General features: G+C 45.3%; 1 protein-coding gene across 1 annotated transcript; it reads left to right on the plus strand.

The window, feature by feature from the left end:
• Nucleotides 1-324: 324 nt before the first annotated feature.
• On the plus strand, nt 325-2,015 carry FOXI2 (forkhead box I2). The gene is made up of 2 exons (XM_003816276.4): nt 325-835; nt 1,570-2,015. Exons 1-2 carry the CDS (start codon nt 325-327, stop codon nt 2,013-2,015), a joined length of 957 nt encoding a protein of 318 aa, XP_003816324.1.
• Nucleotides 2,016-16,016: the final 14,001 nt, after the last annotated feature.

The raw sequence follows: 16,016 nt of genomic DNA on the forward strand, positions 1-16,016 counted from the left end.
CCAAGACCGCGAGCGACTGTGGACTCGGGACGGATCGCACAAAGGAGGAAGGGGGAATCAGAGGGGTGTCCGGTCCAGGACGTGTCAGGCCTGGGCGGGGCGGAAAACTGACACCAGGGCGAGGACAAGGATTTCGCTCCTCCAGGGCTGCCAGGGGAGGGGCTCGCCACCGTCACTCTCCATGGGCTCTGGCCCCGACGGTGTTTAAAGGGCGGAGGGCTGGGCCGGGCTGGTCGCACCCGGGCGCTGCTGGCGGCCAAGCTGGATGGGTCGCCAGTGAGTTTCGGTGCGGCACCGCTGGCCCAGGCCCGGGCGCGGCTGGACATGGCCACCTACTGCGACGACCTGGGCCCCTCCTCGGCCCCGCCCGGCCAGGCCCGGGCCACCGCGCACCACCCGGGCTATGAGCCAGGGGATCTGGGCGCAGTGGGCGGGGGCCCCCTCCTGTGGGTGAACGCGCCAGCGCTCAGCCCCAAGTCCTACGCTTCGGGTCCCGGGCCTGCGCCTCCCTACGCGGCCCCGGGCTACGGGGCTCCCGGCCCGCTCCTCGGCGCCCCGGGCGGCCTGGCGGGCGCCGACCTCGCCTGGCTGAGCCTCTCCGGCCAGCAGGAGCTGCTGAGGCTGGTGCGGCCGCCCTACTCCTACTCGGCTCTCATCGCCATGGCCATCCAGAGCGCGCCGCTGCGGAGGCTGACGCTCAGCCAGATCTACCAGTACGTGGCTGGCAACTTCCCTTTCTACAAGCGCAGCAAGGCGGGCTGGCAGAACTCCATCCGCCACAACCTGTCGCTCAACGACTGCTTCAAGAAGGTGCCCCGCGACGAGGACGACCCAGGTAACAGCGGCGCGCCGGCTCGCTCCGTCCAGGACTCCCCATCTTCCCGCCGGGCCGCGGGCACTCCGGGGGTGGGAGCACCTTAGACAACCTAATTTCTCCCTGCGCGGTTGGGGATACCCGGGGAGGAGGGAGAAGGGGAAGACGTGCTTGGGCATGGACAGGTTCTCAGACAGCGGCTGAGCCCACCACAGGCCCGCGTTTACAGTGCGGCCGTCCCGGGGCTCTCAATCTCTGTGCGCTCCTTCGGAGGAAGAAGCGGGACAGCCAGCAAGCTGGGTGACCTTGGGAGTGACTCAACTTCCCTGGGCCTCAGTGCCCTATCTGGTAAAATGGGGAAGACAGCGCCTACCCTAAGGATGGGCAAAACAAATAGGATGCCCGTTTGGAAAGCTCTGGAGCCTACCTGGGGCCTGGCGTGGTCTGCGCTGTCCTTGGCAGAGCGGCTGGCGGAGTCCCAGCATTAGCATCTCGCAGGCTTTCCTTCACCTTAACGGGGCTCGGCCTTTCCCAGGGCTCCCTTCCTCCTCCTTTCTGGATTGTCACTTTCTTCCCAGTCCTGCTGTGGAGGCCCATCGGGTACAGAGTGCCTGTCAAGGGTGGAATGGGGGCGAGGACTCAGACCCTCTGTAAGGGCCAGCAGGGGGTCTTTCTGAAGCTGACCTCCTCGCTGGCTCACACCACGGCCCGTCAAAGCTCGAACTTTCTGAACTGGGCTGTTTCTTCTTCTGCAGGTAAAGGCAATTACTGGACCCTGGACCCCAACTGCGAGAAGATGTTTGACAACGGGAACTTCCGAAGGAAGAGGAAGAGGAGAGCTGAAGCCAGCGCGGCCGTGCGCTCGGGAGCCAGGAGCGGGGGAGGGGCCGAGGCGCCAGCGCTGGAGCCCCCGAGCGCGGCTTGCCTGGACCTGCAGGCCTCGCCCTCTCCATCCGCACCCGAGGCCGCCACCTGCTTCTCTGGTTTCGCCTCGGCTATGAGCGCTCTGGCTGGCGGCCTTGGCACCTTCCCCGGAGGCCTGGCGGGCGACTTTTCTTTCGGGAGGCGGCCACCGACGGTCGCCACCCACGCTCCCCAGACCCTTAGCCCCTCGCCTGGCTTCGCCCCTGGCCACCAGACCGCGGCCACCGGCTTCCGCCTCAGTCACCTCCTCTACAGCCGGGAAGGGACCGAAGTTTGAAGGGAGGCTGGAGGCTAGCCGGGTGCGGGTCCAGAGGTGCTGAGCTCAGGCCTCCGGTTTCCCCTGGTGACAGCCCCACGTGTTGGCTTTGAAGGCCTTGGTGCCCTGGGAGGAAGCGCAGAGCCGGGGGCGGCTCGGCCAGCAGGGAGCTGGGCCGAGCGGCTCTTGGGCTTTGGGGTGGGTGGCCCTTCTGCTGTGCACCCCTCACCCAGGCGACCTTCGGAGCCTCCCTGCTCTGCCTCTAAGTCCAGCCGTCCTGGGCGTCTAGAACCTGTGCTCTCGAGGGATTTGCCTTGAAGGGGCGGCGGGTCGGCCCTCAGCTCCAGCGTTTTCCAAGGAGGCTGGCTGACTCCAAAGAGCCTTAGAGCAGGTGGGAAGAAGGTGGGCTGCCAGAGCGGCCCGGGTGGTGGGGGCCCTTTCCACCTCCACCCAGCTTGGCCCACCTGGCTCAGGGCCTTCCCTTCTGCTTCAGGGAAGCTGCCGCAGGGGCTGGGGGACAGAGCTCAGGAGCAGCTGCAGTGGGCTCCAGTGAGGGGATCTGAGACAGTTGGCATTGGGTCCTGTGTAAGGAAGGTCTTGCTAATGGTTGGAACTGCTGTGGTGGGAGGGAGAAGCACTGCGTGGGCAGAAAGCGCCCTTGGGATACCAGCTCCCTTCCCTGTCACTCAGCTCTGGTCCTTGATGACCCCCCTCTAGGACAAGGCAACTCCCCAGGGCCCCGCCACCACTGACCACAGGAGCGGTGCCCAGCACCCAGGAGTTCCCCACGGGTCCAGGTTTGTGCCACCCACACCCACATCCACACTCACACTCATACTCACACTCACACCCACACTCACACTCACACCCACACCCACACTCACACTCACCCTCACACCCACACTCACACCCACACTCACACCCACACTCACACCCACACTCACACAGGCTCATGGAAGGCCACACTTGTTTTGGTCTCTTTCCCCTCCAAACCCACAGTTTGAGCCAAAGCTGTGCGTGTGTTCAGAGCTCCTGAACAGCAGCCTCTTGTGTAAATTGAACCCTGCCCCACCTAGTTCGTTCTTAGAGATGGTATCTTTGTGAAGGACAAGGAGCCCCCAGTAACTGGGAAGAGGAATTTTTTGGCCTCTGTACTCCTTAGAGGACCTAAGTGCCCCAGTCAGATGCCCTGAGTCTTTGTGGCATCTGGGACTCCCTGGAGATGGAGACGTTGGTGGGGGGTACCCATCTTGTTGTTGATGGGGGTACCTATCTTCCCTGCATTTTGGGGGAGGGTGGGAGGGGGCCTTCCCAGGAAGAGAGTGGAGACAGGTTACTGTTACTTTGGAGTGGGACAGGCTGGTTTAGCAATCCTAAGCCCCAGCCACGCAGGTATTCCTAATCTGCCTGCAGGGCCCCTCACTGCAGCTGCCACCAGTGCTGGAAATGAGAGCAGGGCTCCTGACTGTCCCTAGAGCTGACTCATCATGGCCCTGCTGAAGAGTGAGGGGTGTGTGTGTGTGAGTGAGTGTGTGTGTAAGACAGAGAGGGAGGGAGAAGTAAGGAGGCGGGGGAACATGGAGAGAAGGAGCCAGGAGTTGGGATAAACCTGGCCCCTCGTCATATGTTTCATCAGCAGTGGCTCCTAACTCCGCGTGCCATCTCTGCTGCTGCCCTCCACAAGCAGGTGAGCAGAGTGCCAGTTGTGTTGAAGGTGATGATGTCGCCTAACCAAACTCACAACCAACCCGCAATCTCTCTTGGGGGGACACTCCCCATAAGCAATACAATTAAAGAAGACCAGGAAAGGAAAATAAATTCCTTAGCTTATACATTTAAAAATTATCTCTTGAACCTATTTTAATAGAATGAAATGCTAAAAATAAAGTCCAATATAACATACATAGCTGGCATGTGTATGCTATTTCGTATAAGAATTCCACTGCTATGACCAACATCCCCATTTTAGAGTCTGAACTTGCAGGAAACTTGGAAAGAACTTTTCCTAATTAAATTTGACAACAGTTGGAAAATGCAATGGACAATTGGACAATCAGTGGAGCTTTGAGAAAATTGGCTGACACGTATGGATGTAAACATGGAATGTCATGGCTGCATGACTGCTAGATGTTGGGAAGCTGCTTTTTTTTTTTCTCTAACAATGGTATTTATGTTAAAATTGAGAAAAAAATATTTAAGATTTTTCAACTTTTGGTTTGTTGCCCAAAGATCGTTTTTTACCGTTTGAAAGTTGCTCATTTATTCAAAGCTTTATACCATTAGTAGGTAATAGTATAAAGAAATAGGTGAAATCTTCATGAGAAAAGCTTGGTTAAAAATACTTCCAGCAGTGCAAGGTATTTGGACATGGGTGGGGTTAGATGGCAAACCCATTCTCTCCTCCAAAACAGCCCACATGCCTGGATGTGTTTAGGAGAGGGGAAGCCAGGCCAAAATGCATTTCATAGGCCCAGGCATGGCACAGTCAGCTTCAGACTCATTATCCCAAAGAAACATTTTCCCATAGCAAAGAAACTGTTGAAATCAAAACAAAAAAATGCAGCTTGAGGTCACTTTATGGTTAAATACTTTCTTCTGGCCAGGACTTGGTGAACTTGACCGCAGTCCCTAGAGCTCACTGAATGCAGGCAGCAGAAGGACGTGGTCCTGTTGGTCAGGCCAGGGCATTGCTGCCAGGTGGCTAGGAGGGTGCTCTAACCCCGGGGTTCTGAGCCCACTGTGGCACTCAGATCCCATCTGTTCCCCTGCCCTGTCTTTTGTGTGTGTGTGTGTGTGTGTGTGTGTGTGTGTGTGTGTGTGTTTGAAATCGTGAATCCTGCAGACAATTCCAAAAGTAACTGTGAAACTTCAATGAAAGGAAAACCTCTGCATCGTGGCATAGGCATGTGGCAGTGTGCCATAGGAATATCCAATTCTTAGTCTGAATAAACAACTTGGTGGCACTGAATAGTTTCAAATATAGAAGCAAGCTTCAAATTTCAGAGGTGAAAGACAATTAAAACATGCCAAAATATTGGGTGATTGGGAATTCTTTGCATTGCCAAGCAGCAGTGGTAATTTCCTAGTGACTGAAAATGAAAGAGAATAATAATACAGGAAACTGTAATCTGTCCTAGAAACCTTTGGTCACTGGGTCAATTATCCCCATACAAAGAAGAACCGTTCATGAAGAAGACTCAACATTTGTTAGAAATGTTTTGTAAAGTGTCATATATAGTGTTTTAAAAAGTGAACATTGGATTTCAAGATATTTCACATATTGATTAAACATTGAGTATGTTTTTTTCTGATGAAAAAGTTTTGCATTTTAGCAATGCTGCCTTGGGATATTAATCAACCTTCAATCTTTAGTCTCCTAAAATGTATCCGCTGGTCAAGTGACATTTTTAATTCAAAGAAATACCATTATAGTAATCATTAGAACTCTCTCTTCAGTGAAACAGAACACTGAAGTTCATCCCCATTTTGCAGATAGAAAAGCTGAGTCAAGGGGCTAAATGATCTCCAGAAGCTAAACTGATGAGAGCTAAAAGGGACTTCAGATGCACCTGCAACTTTTACGTGGCTCATATTCAGAAATTCACCTACTGATGGACATGCACACATGCGCACACACATACACACACACACACACCCCACACACACCACCAAGCCCCATCTTGGGTAGGATCTTCAAGGGAAAAGCCACAGATTACACCCCCTACCCTCCATACCTAAAGGCATAGTATTTTCAAATAACCCATTGAGTTCAGGATTTGACTCCAGGTAGGAGAGAAACATGTGGAACCGCCATAGAATGCAATAGAGGTTGAGTCACTTGTATCCTAATAAAATGTGACTTGTTCAATCTATCTCTTTTGAGTGTTAACTATGTGGTATTAAGTCATGCAGTGAATAAGCTGAGCCTGTTGCTACCCTCACAGAGCCTCCTTCCAGTGGTCAGAACAAAGATGAGTGAGCAATTACAGGCTGGACGTGGCTTTTTGGCTCTATAAGGATTACTTATAGATGATCAAGTCATCAACCATCTCACTTGTCAACACAAGTAACATATTGTGTCTTATATATAGACCCCAGTGTGTTCCACACCCTGCTAACTCAGGAAGTGTTTGATTTCTCAGTTTCATAACTTCTTTGTGATTTTAGGCAGGGAGTTAAGCACTGCCCCGGGCTGGTGTAGGTCCCATCTGCTCACTTTTCCACAGTGTCATTTAGGAAACTTAAAACCTGTCCTCATATTAGAAGATCTGTCATTTGGCAGTGACAGGGGAGGCAATTAATGTCACCAGAGTTGGCCCTTCCCCAGGGCTTCTGAGTGTGCAGTCCATCTATAGGTTAAAGTTTTTAGAGCTCTTTTCTTTTAATCTAATTTAAATTTGCGGATCAACGTTATTCAGGGCTAACTGCTGGGTACCTGCAATAAACTACTTTCTTTGGTCAGATTTCATCAGTGGCTGAACACAAAGAATTAAAAATATCTTTAGTTTCACCCATTTCATGGAGGGCAATAAATAGTATATTGAATTGGACCTTCACCAAGAAAAGAAAGAAAGAAAAGAAAATTGGAGTTGCGTCCCTGCTGTAATCTAGAGCAAATTAAACTTATAAGTCATTGAGTCTTTCTCTAACCCTAAGAGTCACCCATTCGTCCATCAGACAGATTAAAGGTTAAGGAAAGCGTCAGGGACTCTGTGAGAGGCTTCCTGTGCATTTTTCATTAAGCCTTCACAACAACCCAATGATGCCCCTATTATTATCCCCATTTTACTTATGGGGAAACTGAGGCTCAGACCAGTTAAGTGACTTGTTTCTCAGAGGCCACAGATAATACTGAGCTACGTCAGTAGCAGCCTTCCTACTCTCTGTTCCTGACTTTTCTGCTTCCCCCTTCATCCCTCAGGTCCTAGAGAGACCTCACTTTTCCAGACTCCTTCTGACAATCCAGGTCCAAGTTAAGTGCCCTTTGGTGTGTTCTTGGGGCCTTGGATGTATTGCATCACACCAACAGAAGACCAAGTTCCTTCCTGCCTTTTCTCCTACGGCTTATGTGGGAAGGGACCAGCTTGCTTTCTTCCAGAGTAACATCCCTAGAGCCAGGAAGACTGTGGACAGGTGGTAGCAGTTGAACGACGGACTGACTGACTGACTGAATGACTGAATGAGTACATGTGTGAGTGAATACAGTTACACCCTCAGCTTTTCATAAACCTTTCTACCCACCACCCAGCCCCCAGACTCCTATGATGGGAGTGATTCTTCCTTACCCAGGGCCAGGCCTGCTGCTGGACCCTGTAGGTACAACACTGAGTGGGCCAAGCCCAGAAGGCCATTGCTGTTGAATACCCATGCTGGAGGGCTGTGTGCCATGCTGGGGGAATTTGGAGTGGGCGCAGAGCTGGGGGATAGGAATATTCAGAGATAGTGTTGACAGTGAGGCCAGTAGGGTTTGGTTAGTCCATATAAGTTTCACTTTGAACGTGAAAGAAATCATGATCATGTAAATTATGTCCTTGAGAATCTAGGCTGACACCCCCACTTTCAAGTGTTGATCAGTGGTCAGACATGTATATTTTTATCTGAGGGATGATTTGTTATTTGCCAATGATGTCCAAGCATTTTCCAGATCACCCTTCCCCTTTCCTGCTGCACTCCCTGGATCTAAACCTCCTCATCCAGAGCAGGGCTTAGCTCCCAAGGATGCAGGAAGAATTTGAGATCAGGAATGGAGTCAGACTAGTGTGCTCCTTTCACAGGGCCAGGGTGCAATCAGACTGAAAGATGAGAGAGGCATTGAAGATGCTTGCGAGGGATCATTTTTACTGCCTTCTAGAGGTGTTGAGGAGTCGCCTGTCCCCAGGCCCCTAATCCGGTCTGGCAATCCATCACCTGCACAGAGGCCCCCAGACCTGCATGCACGGGTGGTTCCGATCTGCCTAAGGCACTCGTTCCCTTCGACACCTGAACCAAACAACTCCACCTGCTTTGACTGAACCTCCCTTTGCTGGGCTGAGACCACTTTACTGTGAGAAGCCTAAAGGCAGGTTAGGTTATGGGAAAAGATGGACTTCTGGAGTGAGTAGAATTAATACTTTAATGGAAGGTTTCTGTTTCAGCATTCTTGAAAAGTGTAGAGCTTAATTCTCTATGTTCTTTTTGTAATCCTGAATGGTATAGGACTGCCTCCTTGCTCTGTTTATATTGACTACTTTGATTTTTAAAAAATTTTTTCCTTTTTGCTAAAAAGAATAGACTATGGTGTATATTACAATTGGAGGAAATTAAAGACAGTTTGGTTTACTGTTTAAATAATGCAACATCTAAGAAAGGAATTGCAAGGGGAGGAAGAGGGAAAACTTAAATAATCTTTTGCTATGCAGTTCTTAAGAGATACTTTGCTCCTAGTCTTTTTTTTTTCTGTCATTCACTGTTGCTTTAATTTCTCTACAATGCCCTAGTTAATATACATAATACACGAAAGAAAATTTGAGACGTAAAAATTTAAGAATCCATAATAATAATACTCTTTTATCGGCAAGTTTATTTTTGTTATCATTGGTGAGAATATTTTCTTCATTTTCAGGTTTAGAATGTGTAAGGCTGTTAGTACACATAACCATATCTTCGCATTCACTGCAGGAACAAAATTAAAATGAGATTTATAACAGGAAAAAGCCATGCATTTTCAAGTAACTGGTAAGATGGATGCTCGCACATTCTGACCTGGCAGGAGAGACCCACTCTTGAGCTCAGATTTCACACAGGCTCATTCATACAGCACATCAAAGCTCCCTTGATGGCCTAATGGGGCGCCCACAGTAAAACAGACTTTTAGCACAGCTGAGTGTAGAATGATGAGTCTTTGCTGAGATGTCCAGTTTACCATCCACCAGAGCAGTCTTTCACGAAACCAGACGTGGTGTTGTGGCCTTTGAGAAATGGAGATGTTCCATTTAGAGGTGATGTGTTGCGTGCTTTATAAATGTTCTTGCACAACAGACTGAGTGAAATCTCCAAGACAGAGCAAAAGTTTAGAGCTGGATTGTTGTATTGAGGAATGCAGACACCTACAACTGCAACTAATGTTTCTAAGATACAGCACACTGGCTTGAGTAAAGTTAGGGTGATGAGGACATTTCAGTGAGTGCCTAATAAGAACAGAGATTTATAGATATGATTTCTAATAAAAACTCATAGTCATTGTAAGTATTACTAGCTTAGCTTTACAAATGAATAAAAAACTATGACTCAGAATGGTAAGGTGAATTGCCCGAAGGGGAGGGATTGGGGAGGATCAACATTTTTTTTTTTTTTTGTAACAACTCTACTTTTAATTTTTTCTCACAAACATGTTTTTAAAAATTTGTTGGATATATATAGTTTTTTAAAATATATACTTTAAGTTCTAGGGTACGTGTGCACAATGTGCAGGTTTGTTACATAGGTATACATGTGCCATGCTGATTTGCTGCACCCATTAACTTGTCATTTACATTAGGTATTTCTCCTAACGCTATCCCTCCCCCTGCACCCCACCCCCCCACAGGCCCTGATGTGTGATGTTCCTGCCCTGTGTCCAAGTGTTCTCATTGTTCAATTCCCACCTATGAGTGAGAACATGAGGTGTTTGGTTTTCTGTCCTTGTGATAGTTTGCTCAGAATGATGGTTTCCAGCTTCATCCATGTCCCCGCAAAGGACATGAACTCATCCTTTTTTATGGCGGCATAGTATTCCATGGTGTATATGTGCCACATTTTCTTAATCCAGTCTATGATTGATGGACATTTGGGTTGGTTCCAAGTCTTTGCTATTGTGAATAGTGCTGCAATAAACATATGTGTGCATGTGTCTTTATAGTAGCATGATTTATAATCCTTTGGGTATATACCCAGTAATGGGATTGCTGGGTCAAATGGTATTTCTGGTTCTACATCCTTGAGGAATCGCCACACTGTCTTCCACAATGGTTGAACTAGTTTACAGTCCCACCAACAGTGTAAAAGCGTTCCTATCTCTTCACATCCTCTCCAGCATCTGTTATTTCCTGACTTTTTAATGATCACCATTCTAACTGGTGTAAGATGGCATCTGATTGTGGTTTTGATTTGCATTTCTCTGATGACCAGTGATGATGAGCATTTTTTCATGTGTCCGTTGGCTGCATACATGTCTTCTTTTGAGAAGTGTCTGTTCATATCCTTCACCCAGTTTTTGATGGGGTTTTTTGTTTTTTCCTATAAATTTGTTTAAGTTCTTTGTAGATTTTGGATATTAGCAGTTTGTCATATGGGTAGATTGCAAAAATTTTCTCCCATTCTGTAGGTTGCCTGTTCACTCTGATGGTAGTTTCTTTTGCTCTGCAGAAGCTCTTTAGTTTAATTAGATCCCATTTGTCAGTTTTGGCTTTGTTGCCATTGCTTTTGGTGTTTTAGTCACGAAGTCCTTACGCATGCCTATGTCCTGAATGGTATTGCCTAGGATTTCTTCTAGGGTTTTTATGGTTTTAGGTCTAACATTTAAGTCTTTAATCCATCTTGAATTGATTTTTGTATAAGGTGTAAGGAAAGGATCCAGTTTCAGCTTTCTACATATGGCTAGCTAGTTTTCCCAGCACCATTTATTAAATAGGGAATCCTTTCCCCATTTCTTGTTTTTGTCAGGTTTGTCAAAGATCAGGTGGTTGTAGATGTGTGGTATTATTTCTGAGATCTCTGTTCTGTTCCATTGGTCTATATCTCTGTTTTGGTACTGGTATCATGCTGTTTTGGTTACTGTAGCCTTGTAGTATAGTTTGAAGTCAGGTAGCGTGATGCCTCCAGCTTTTTTCTTTTGGCTTAGGATTGTCTTGGCAATGCAGGCTCTTTTTTGGTTCCATATGAACTTTACAGTAGTTTTCTCCAATTCTGTGAAGAAAGTCATTGGTAGCTTGATGGGGATGGTATTGAATCTATAAATTACCTTGGGCAGTATGGCCATTTTCATGATATTGATTCTTCCTATCCATGATCATGGAATGTTCTTCCATTTTTTTGTGTCCTCTTTTATTTCATTGAGCAGCGGTTTGTAGTTCTCCTTGAAGAGGTCCTTCGCATACCTTGTAAGTTGGATTCCTAGGTATTTTATTCTCTTTGAAGCAATTGTGAATGGGAGTTCACTCATGATTTGGCTCTCTGTTTGTCTGTTATTGGTGTATAGGAATGCTTGTGATTTTTGCACATTGATTTTGTATCCTGAGACTTTGCTGAAGTTGCTTATCAGCTTAAGGAGATTTGGGGCTGAGACGATGGGGTTTTCTAAATATACAATCATGTCATCTGCAAAGACGGACAATTTGACTTCCTCTTTTCCTAATTGAATACCCTTTATTTCTTTCTCTTGTCTGATTGCCCTGGCCAGAAGATTGCCCTGACCAGAACTTCCAACACTATGTTGAATAGGAGTGGTGAGAGAGGGCATCCCTGTCTTGTGCTGGTTTTCAAAGGAAATGCTTCCAGTTTTTGCCCATTCAGTATGATATTGGCTGTGGGTTTGTCATAAATAGCTCTTATCATTGTGAGATACATTCCATCAATACCTTGTTTATTAAGCGTTTTTAACATGAAGGGCTGTTGAATTTTGTCGAAGGCCTTTTCTGCATCTATTGAGATAATCATGTGATTTTTGTCTTTGGTTCTCTTTATGTAATGGATTACGTTTATTGATTTGCATATGTTGAACCAGCCTTGCATTCCAGGGATGAAGCCAACTTGATGGTGGTGGATAAGCTTTTTGATGTGCTGCTGGATTCTGTTTGCCGGTATTTTACTGAGGATTTTTGCATCGATGTTCATCAGGGATATTGATCTAAAATGTTTTCTTTATTGTGTCTCTGCCAGGTTTTGGTATCAGGATGATGCTGGCTTCATTAAATGAGTTAGGGAGGATGGGGAGGACCAACATTTAACATTTAAAGCCCAACTTGTCTGACCCCAAAGTTCATGTTTTCCCCACCGCTGTCTGCATGGCCTTTCTATGTAATAAATGGAGATGACTGAGAAATGCTGTGTTCCTGGTCCTAAAGCTTTGATCTGGAGACCTTAATTTGTTGTGTCCTCTTATGAAAGATCAAATACAGGATAGAAACATGATTAACTTTGGATTTACTATAAACAAGTATAATTTAGTTTTAAAAATAGAAATATGACTTTGTGCTTTATTATAAAAATAGTAGGCATGATTTTAAAAATTAAGAGAGACTACTAAAGGAATACAATCTATAGCTTCCAAGCAGGAGAGATGGAACAAAATTTGCAGCAGGAAATTCTAAACTATTTATCATATCTGGCCCACCACCTATTTTTGTATGGCCTATGAGCTAAGAGTGGTTATTACATTTCTTTATGGTTGAAAAACCTCCAAGTCCAGGCGCTATGGCTCATGCCTGTAATCCCAACACTTTGGGAGGCTGAGACAGGTGGATAACTTGACGTTGGGAGTTCGAGACCAGCCTGGCCAACATGAGGAAACCCCATCTCTACTAAAAATACAAAAAATTAGCCAGGCGTGGTGGTGTGTGCCTGTAATCTCAGCTACTTGGGAGGCTGAGGCAGGAGAATTGCTTGAACTTAGGAGGCAGAAGTTGCAGTGAGCCAATATCACACCACTGCACTCCAGCCTGGGTGACAGAGTGAGACTCTACCTCAAAAACAAAAACAAAAACAAAAAACAAACAACAACAACAAAAAAACAGAAACAAAAAACAAAAAAAAACTGAAAAGAAGAATATTTCATCATTACATGTGAAAATTGTATGAAATTAAAATCCGAGTGCCCATAAATATAGTTTTGCTGGAACATGGCAATCCCATTCATTTATAGACAATCCATGGTGGCTTTAGTGCTACATGCGCAGAATTGGGCAGCCCCATCAGGAGACTCGTGGTTTTCTCCTGGCCATACACTGAAAGTTTTGAATGGAATAGGACTTGTCACCATACTGGACAGGTCACCAAAAGTCATGGCCTGTCAACACACGTGACTCTTGAGACGCTACGCTATAGCATATGACATGTAGCATATAGCTATATATGATATAGCCGTGGCTATAGCCTATGGCATATAGCACAGCATGTCAACAGCCACATGTGTTGACAGGCCATGACTTTTCTTTTACTGGTGCCTACCCATCATATCAAAACAAGAAAAGAAGAAAAAAGTGGACTTCACATGTTGCAATTTTAAGGCAAGGTGGAGTATGGATTATTTTGTTACTGAATCAGCTGGCTAAGCTAAGCCTTGTGTTTCTTAGGCAATGATGTCAAGCTGCAGCTCCAAGAACCCACTATCTGCCAGCATGGCCAGACAAGGCACCCTTCACAACACTGCTTCTCATGGAAGCTGTGGTGAGGGAAACAAGGACATTAGAACAGCCTCTCCCTTACCACAGCAAAATTTCTTTACAGAGTTAAGAAAATGGACTGGGTGCAGTAGCTCACACCTGTAATCCCAGCACTTTGGGAGGCCAAGGCAGACAGATGGCCTGAGTCCAGGTGTTTGAAACCAGCCAGGGCAATATGGCAAAAACATCTCTAAAAAAAAAAAAAGAAAAGAAAAAGAAAGAAAGAAAATGAAAAAAGGCTATGGCCACAGTAAGTTTCCAAGTGTCTCCTTTGTTGGCCAAGCAGGGAATACATTTACCCATGAGAAGTTAATTAAGTCATGTTTGATTGCAGCAGTTGAAGAAATGTGCCCAGAAGTGGTCCAGGAAAAATAAACTTGTTTAGAAGTATTAGCTTTTGTCCTCAACTTTGTTCTATTATAATTATATATTACCATTTGAACACCATCAATACAAATTTTGTGGAAACTTGTTTTCTCTGTTGTTGTATAAGTATCACAGTGCATCTTTGCCTCTGCCCCTTGGTACACAAAGCCCAAAATGTTTGCCATCTGCCCTTTATACAAAATAACTGCTTACTCCTGACCTATCAGATAATAGAAAAGGACATTGGGAAAAAATATTTAACAGCAAACAAAATAAGATGACAGCAGTTAAGTCCAAACATGTAATTAATCATAACAAATATAAATTGTTGAACTCTTCTAATAAAGACAGAGGATTGGATATGTATTTTTTAATCTAGCTATACATTGCTGACAAGAAATAGATGTAGAATAAGACCTCAAAAAAAATTGAAAGTAAAGAAATAGAAGAAGACATGGCAGGCACATTCTAACCAAAACAAAGCTATATTGATGTTAAGTTTTAAAAATATAATTTAAGTCAAAAATGCTAATATGGATAATGAAGAAACCAACATGATAATAAAAATAATTGACCATAAGGAAGATATGGGAATATCGCAAACAACAAGGAATAAAGAAAAACTGACAGAAACAGATCCATTTAAGAAATCCACAAAATAGTCAGTTTGAACTCATGTTCACCTAGTAGATCAAGCAGACAAAAAAATGAAAGATTAGTAAGGTTATAGATTTGAACACCAAAATTACCAAACGTGATATCATAGCTACAGAGGCATGTACCAAATATGATAATAACATACAGTCTTTACAAGTAAAATATAGTGGTTTATTTTATAGGTTAACCACAGTCTAGGTCCCAAGTGGACATCTCAATAATGATTTAAAAAAAAAACCTTTTATCATATAGATAATGTTCTCTGATCACAATGCAATTAAATTAGAAATCAACAATAAAAGATCATTAAAAATGTTTGGACACTAACATAAATTCTTAACATTTTGAAATTAAAATTTTTAAAAATTGCATGAGTTAAAGACAGAATAGAAAAAAGCAATGGTGAAAGTGCTGGTAGTGGGGCATGGTGGCTCACGCCTGTAATACCAGCACTTTGGGAGGCCAGGGCAGGAGGATCACTTGAGCTCCAGAGTTTGAGACCAGCTTGGGCAACATAGTGAGACCTCATCTCTACTAAAAATAAAAAAGAAATTACTCTGGCATGGTGGTGCATAAACGTAGTCCCAGCTACTTAAGAGGCTGAGACAGGAGAATAGCTTGAGGCCAGAAGATTGAGGCTGCAGTGATCAAATCACCACACTCCAGACTGAGCAACACAGTGAGAACCTGTCTCAAGCAAAAAAGAAAAACTACTTGTGAGATGATTGATAGAAGTAGATATTTAGCATTACGTTTAATGAGTTATTTAGAGAAAAGAATATCAAAATAATTCAGTTACATTTTAAATAAAAGAAAAATTATTTCAAAAAACAATAGTGGAGATCATAACAGTAAGAATAAACTAATAAAATAGAAAACAGGCCTGGTGCGGTGGCTCACGCCTGTAATCCCAGCACTTTGGGAAGCTGAGGCAGGCAGATCACCTGAGGTCAGGAATTCGAGACCAGCTTCACCAACATGGTGAAACCCCGTCTTTAGTAAAAACAAAACAAAACAAAAAAAATACAAAAATTAGCCAGGCGCAGTGGCTCGCACCTGTAATCCCAGCTACTCAGGAGGCTGAGGCAGGAGAATCGCTTGAATCCCGGAGGCAGAGATTGTGGTGAGCCAAGATCACACCACTGTACTCCAGCCTGGGTGACAGAGCAAAACTCCACCAAAAAAAAAAAAAAAAAAAAAAAGAAAGGAAAGAAAAGAAAAGGAAACAATAGAGATGATCAACAGAGCCAAGTGTTGGTACTTTGAAAAATAAAGAAAGCAGGCAAAAGGTCAGAAAGACGGAGAGGAAAGAAGGAAATCAATGAACACTCTTGGAAAGATGAGTCCCTCCCACCATGCTGTCCCTGACAGGCTGGTTGTCCTCAGAAGCCCAGTGCCATACATTTTCTCTCTTGCTCCACATCTGTCTCCAAGGGTCACACTGGCGTCTACTACTGCTTCAGCTCATCTCCTGTTTCTTCATCCTTTCCATCGCTCCTAAACATCACACATGGATATCCAACTGTCTAGTGGACATCTCCGCATGTACGTCCTCCTAGAACCTCCACCTCACCATATCTGAAGCAGAACTCATCATCTCAGA

Source organism: Pan paniscus, chromosome 8 (assembly GCF_029289425.2).
Source record: "Pan paniscus chromosome 8, NHGRI_mPanPan1-v2.0_pri, whole genome shotgun sequence".
Taxonomy (NCBI): domain Eukaryota; kingdom Metazoa; phylum Chordata; class Mammalia; order Primates; family Hominidae; genus Pan; species Pan paniscus.

Coding starts and splice junctions, on each gene's coding strand:
- FOXI2 (XM_003816276.4), top strand. CDS start 325: ATGGCCACCTACTGCGACGACCTGGGCCCCTCCTCGGCCCCGCCCGGC. Junction 836..1,569: donor CCGCGACGAGGACGACCCAG/GTAACAGCGGCG, acceptor CTTCTTCTGCAG/GTAAAGGCAATTACTGGACC.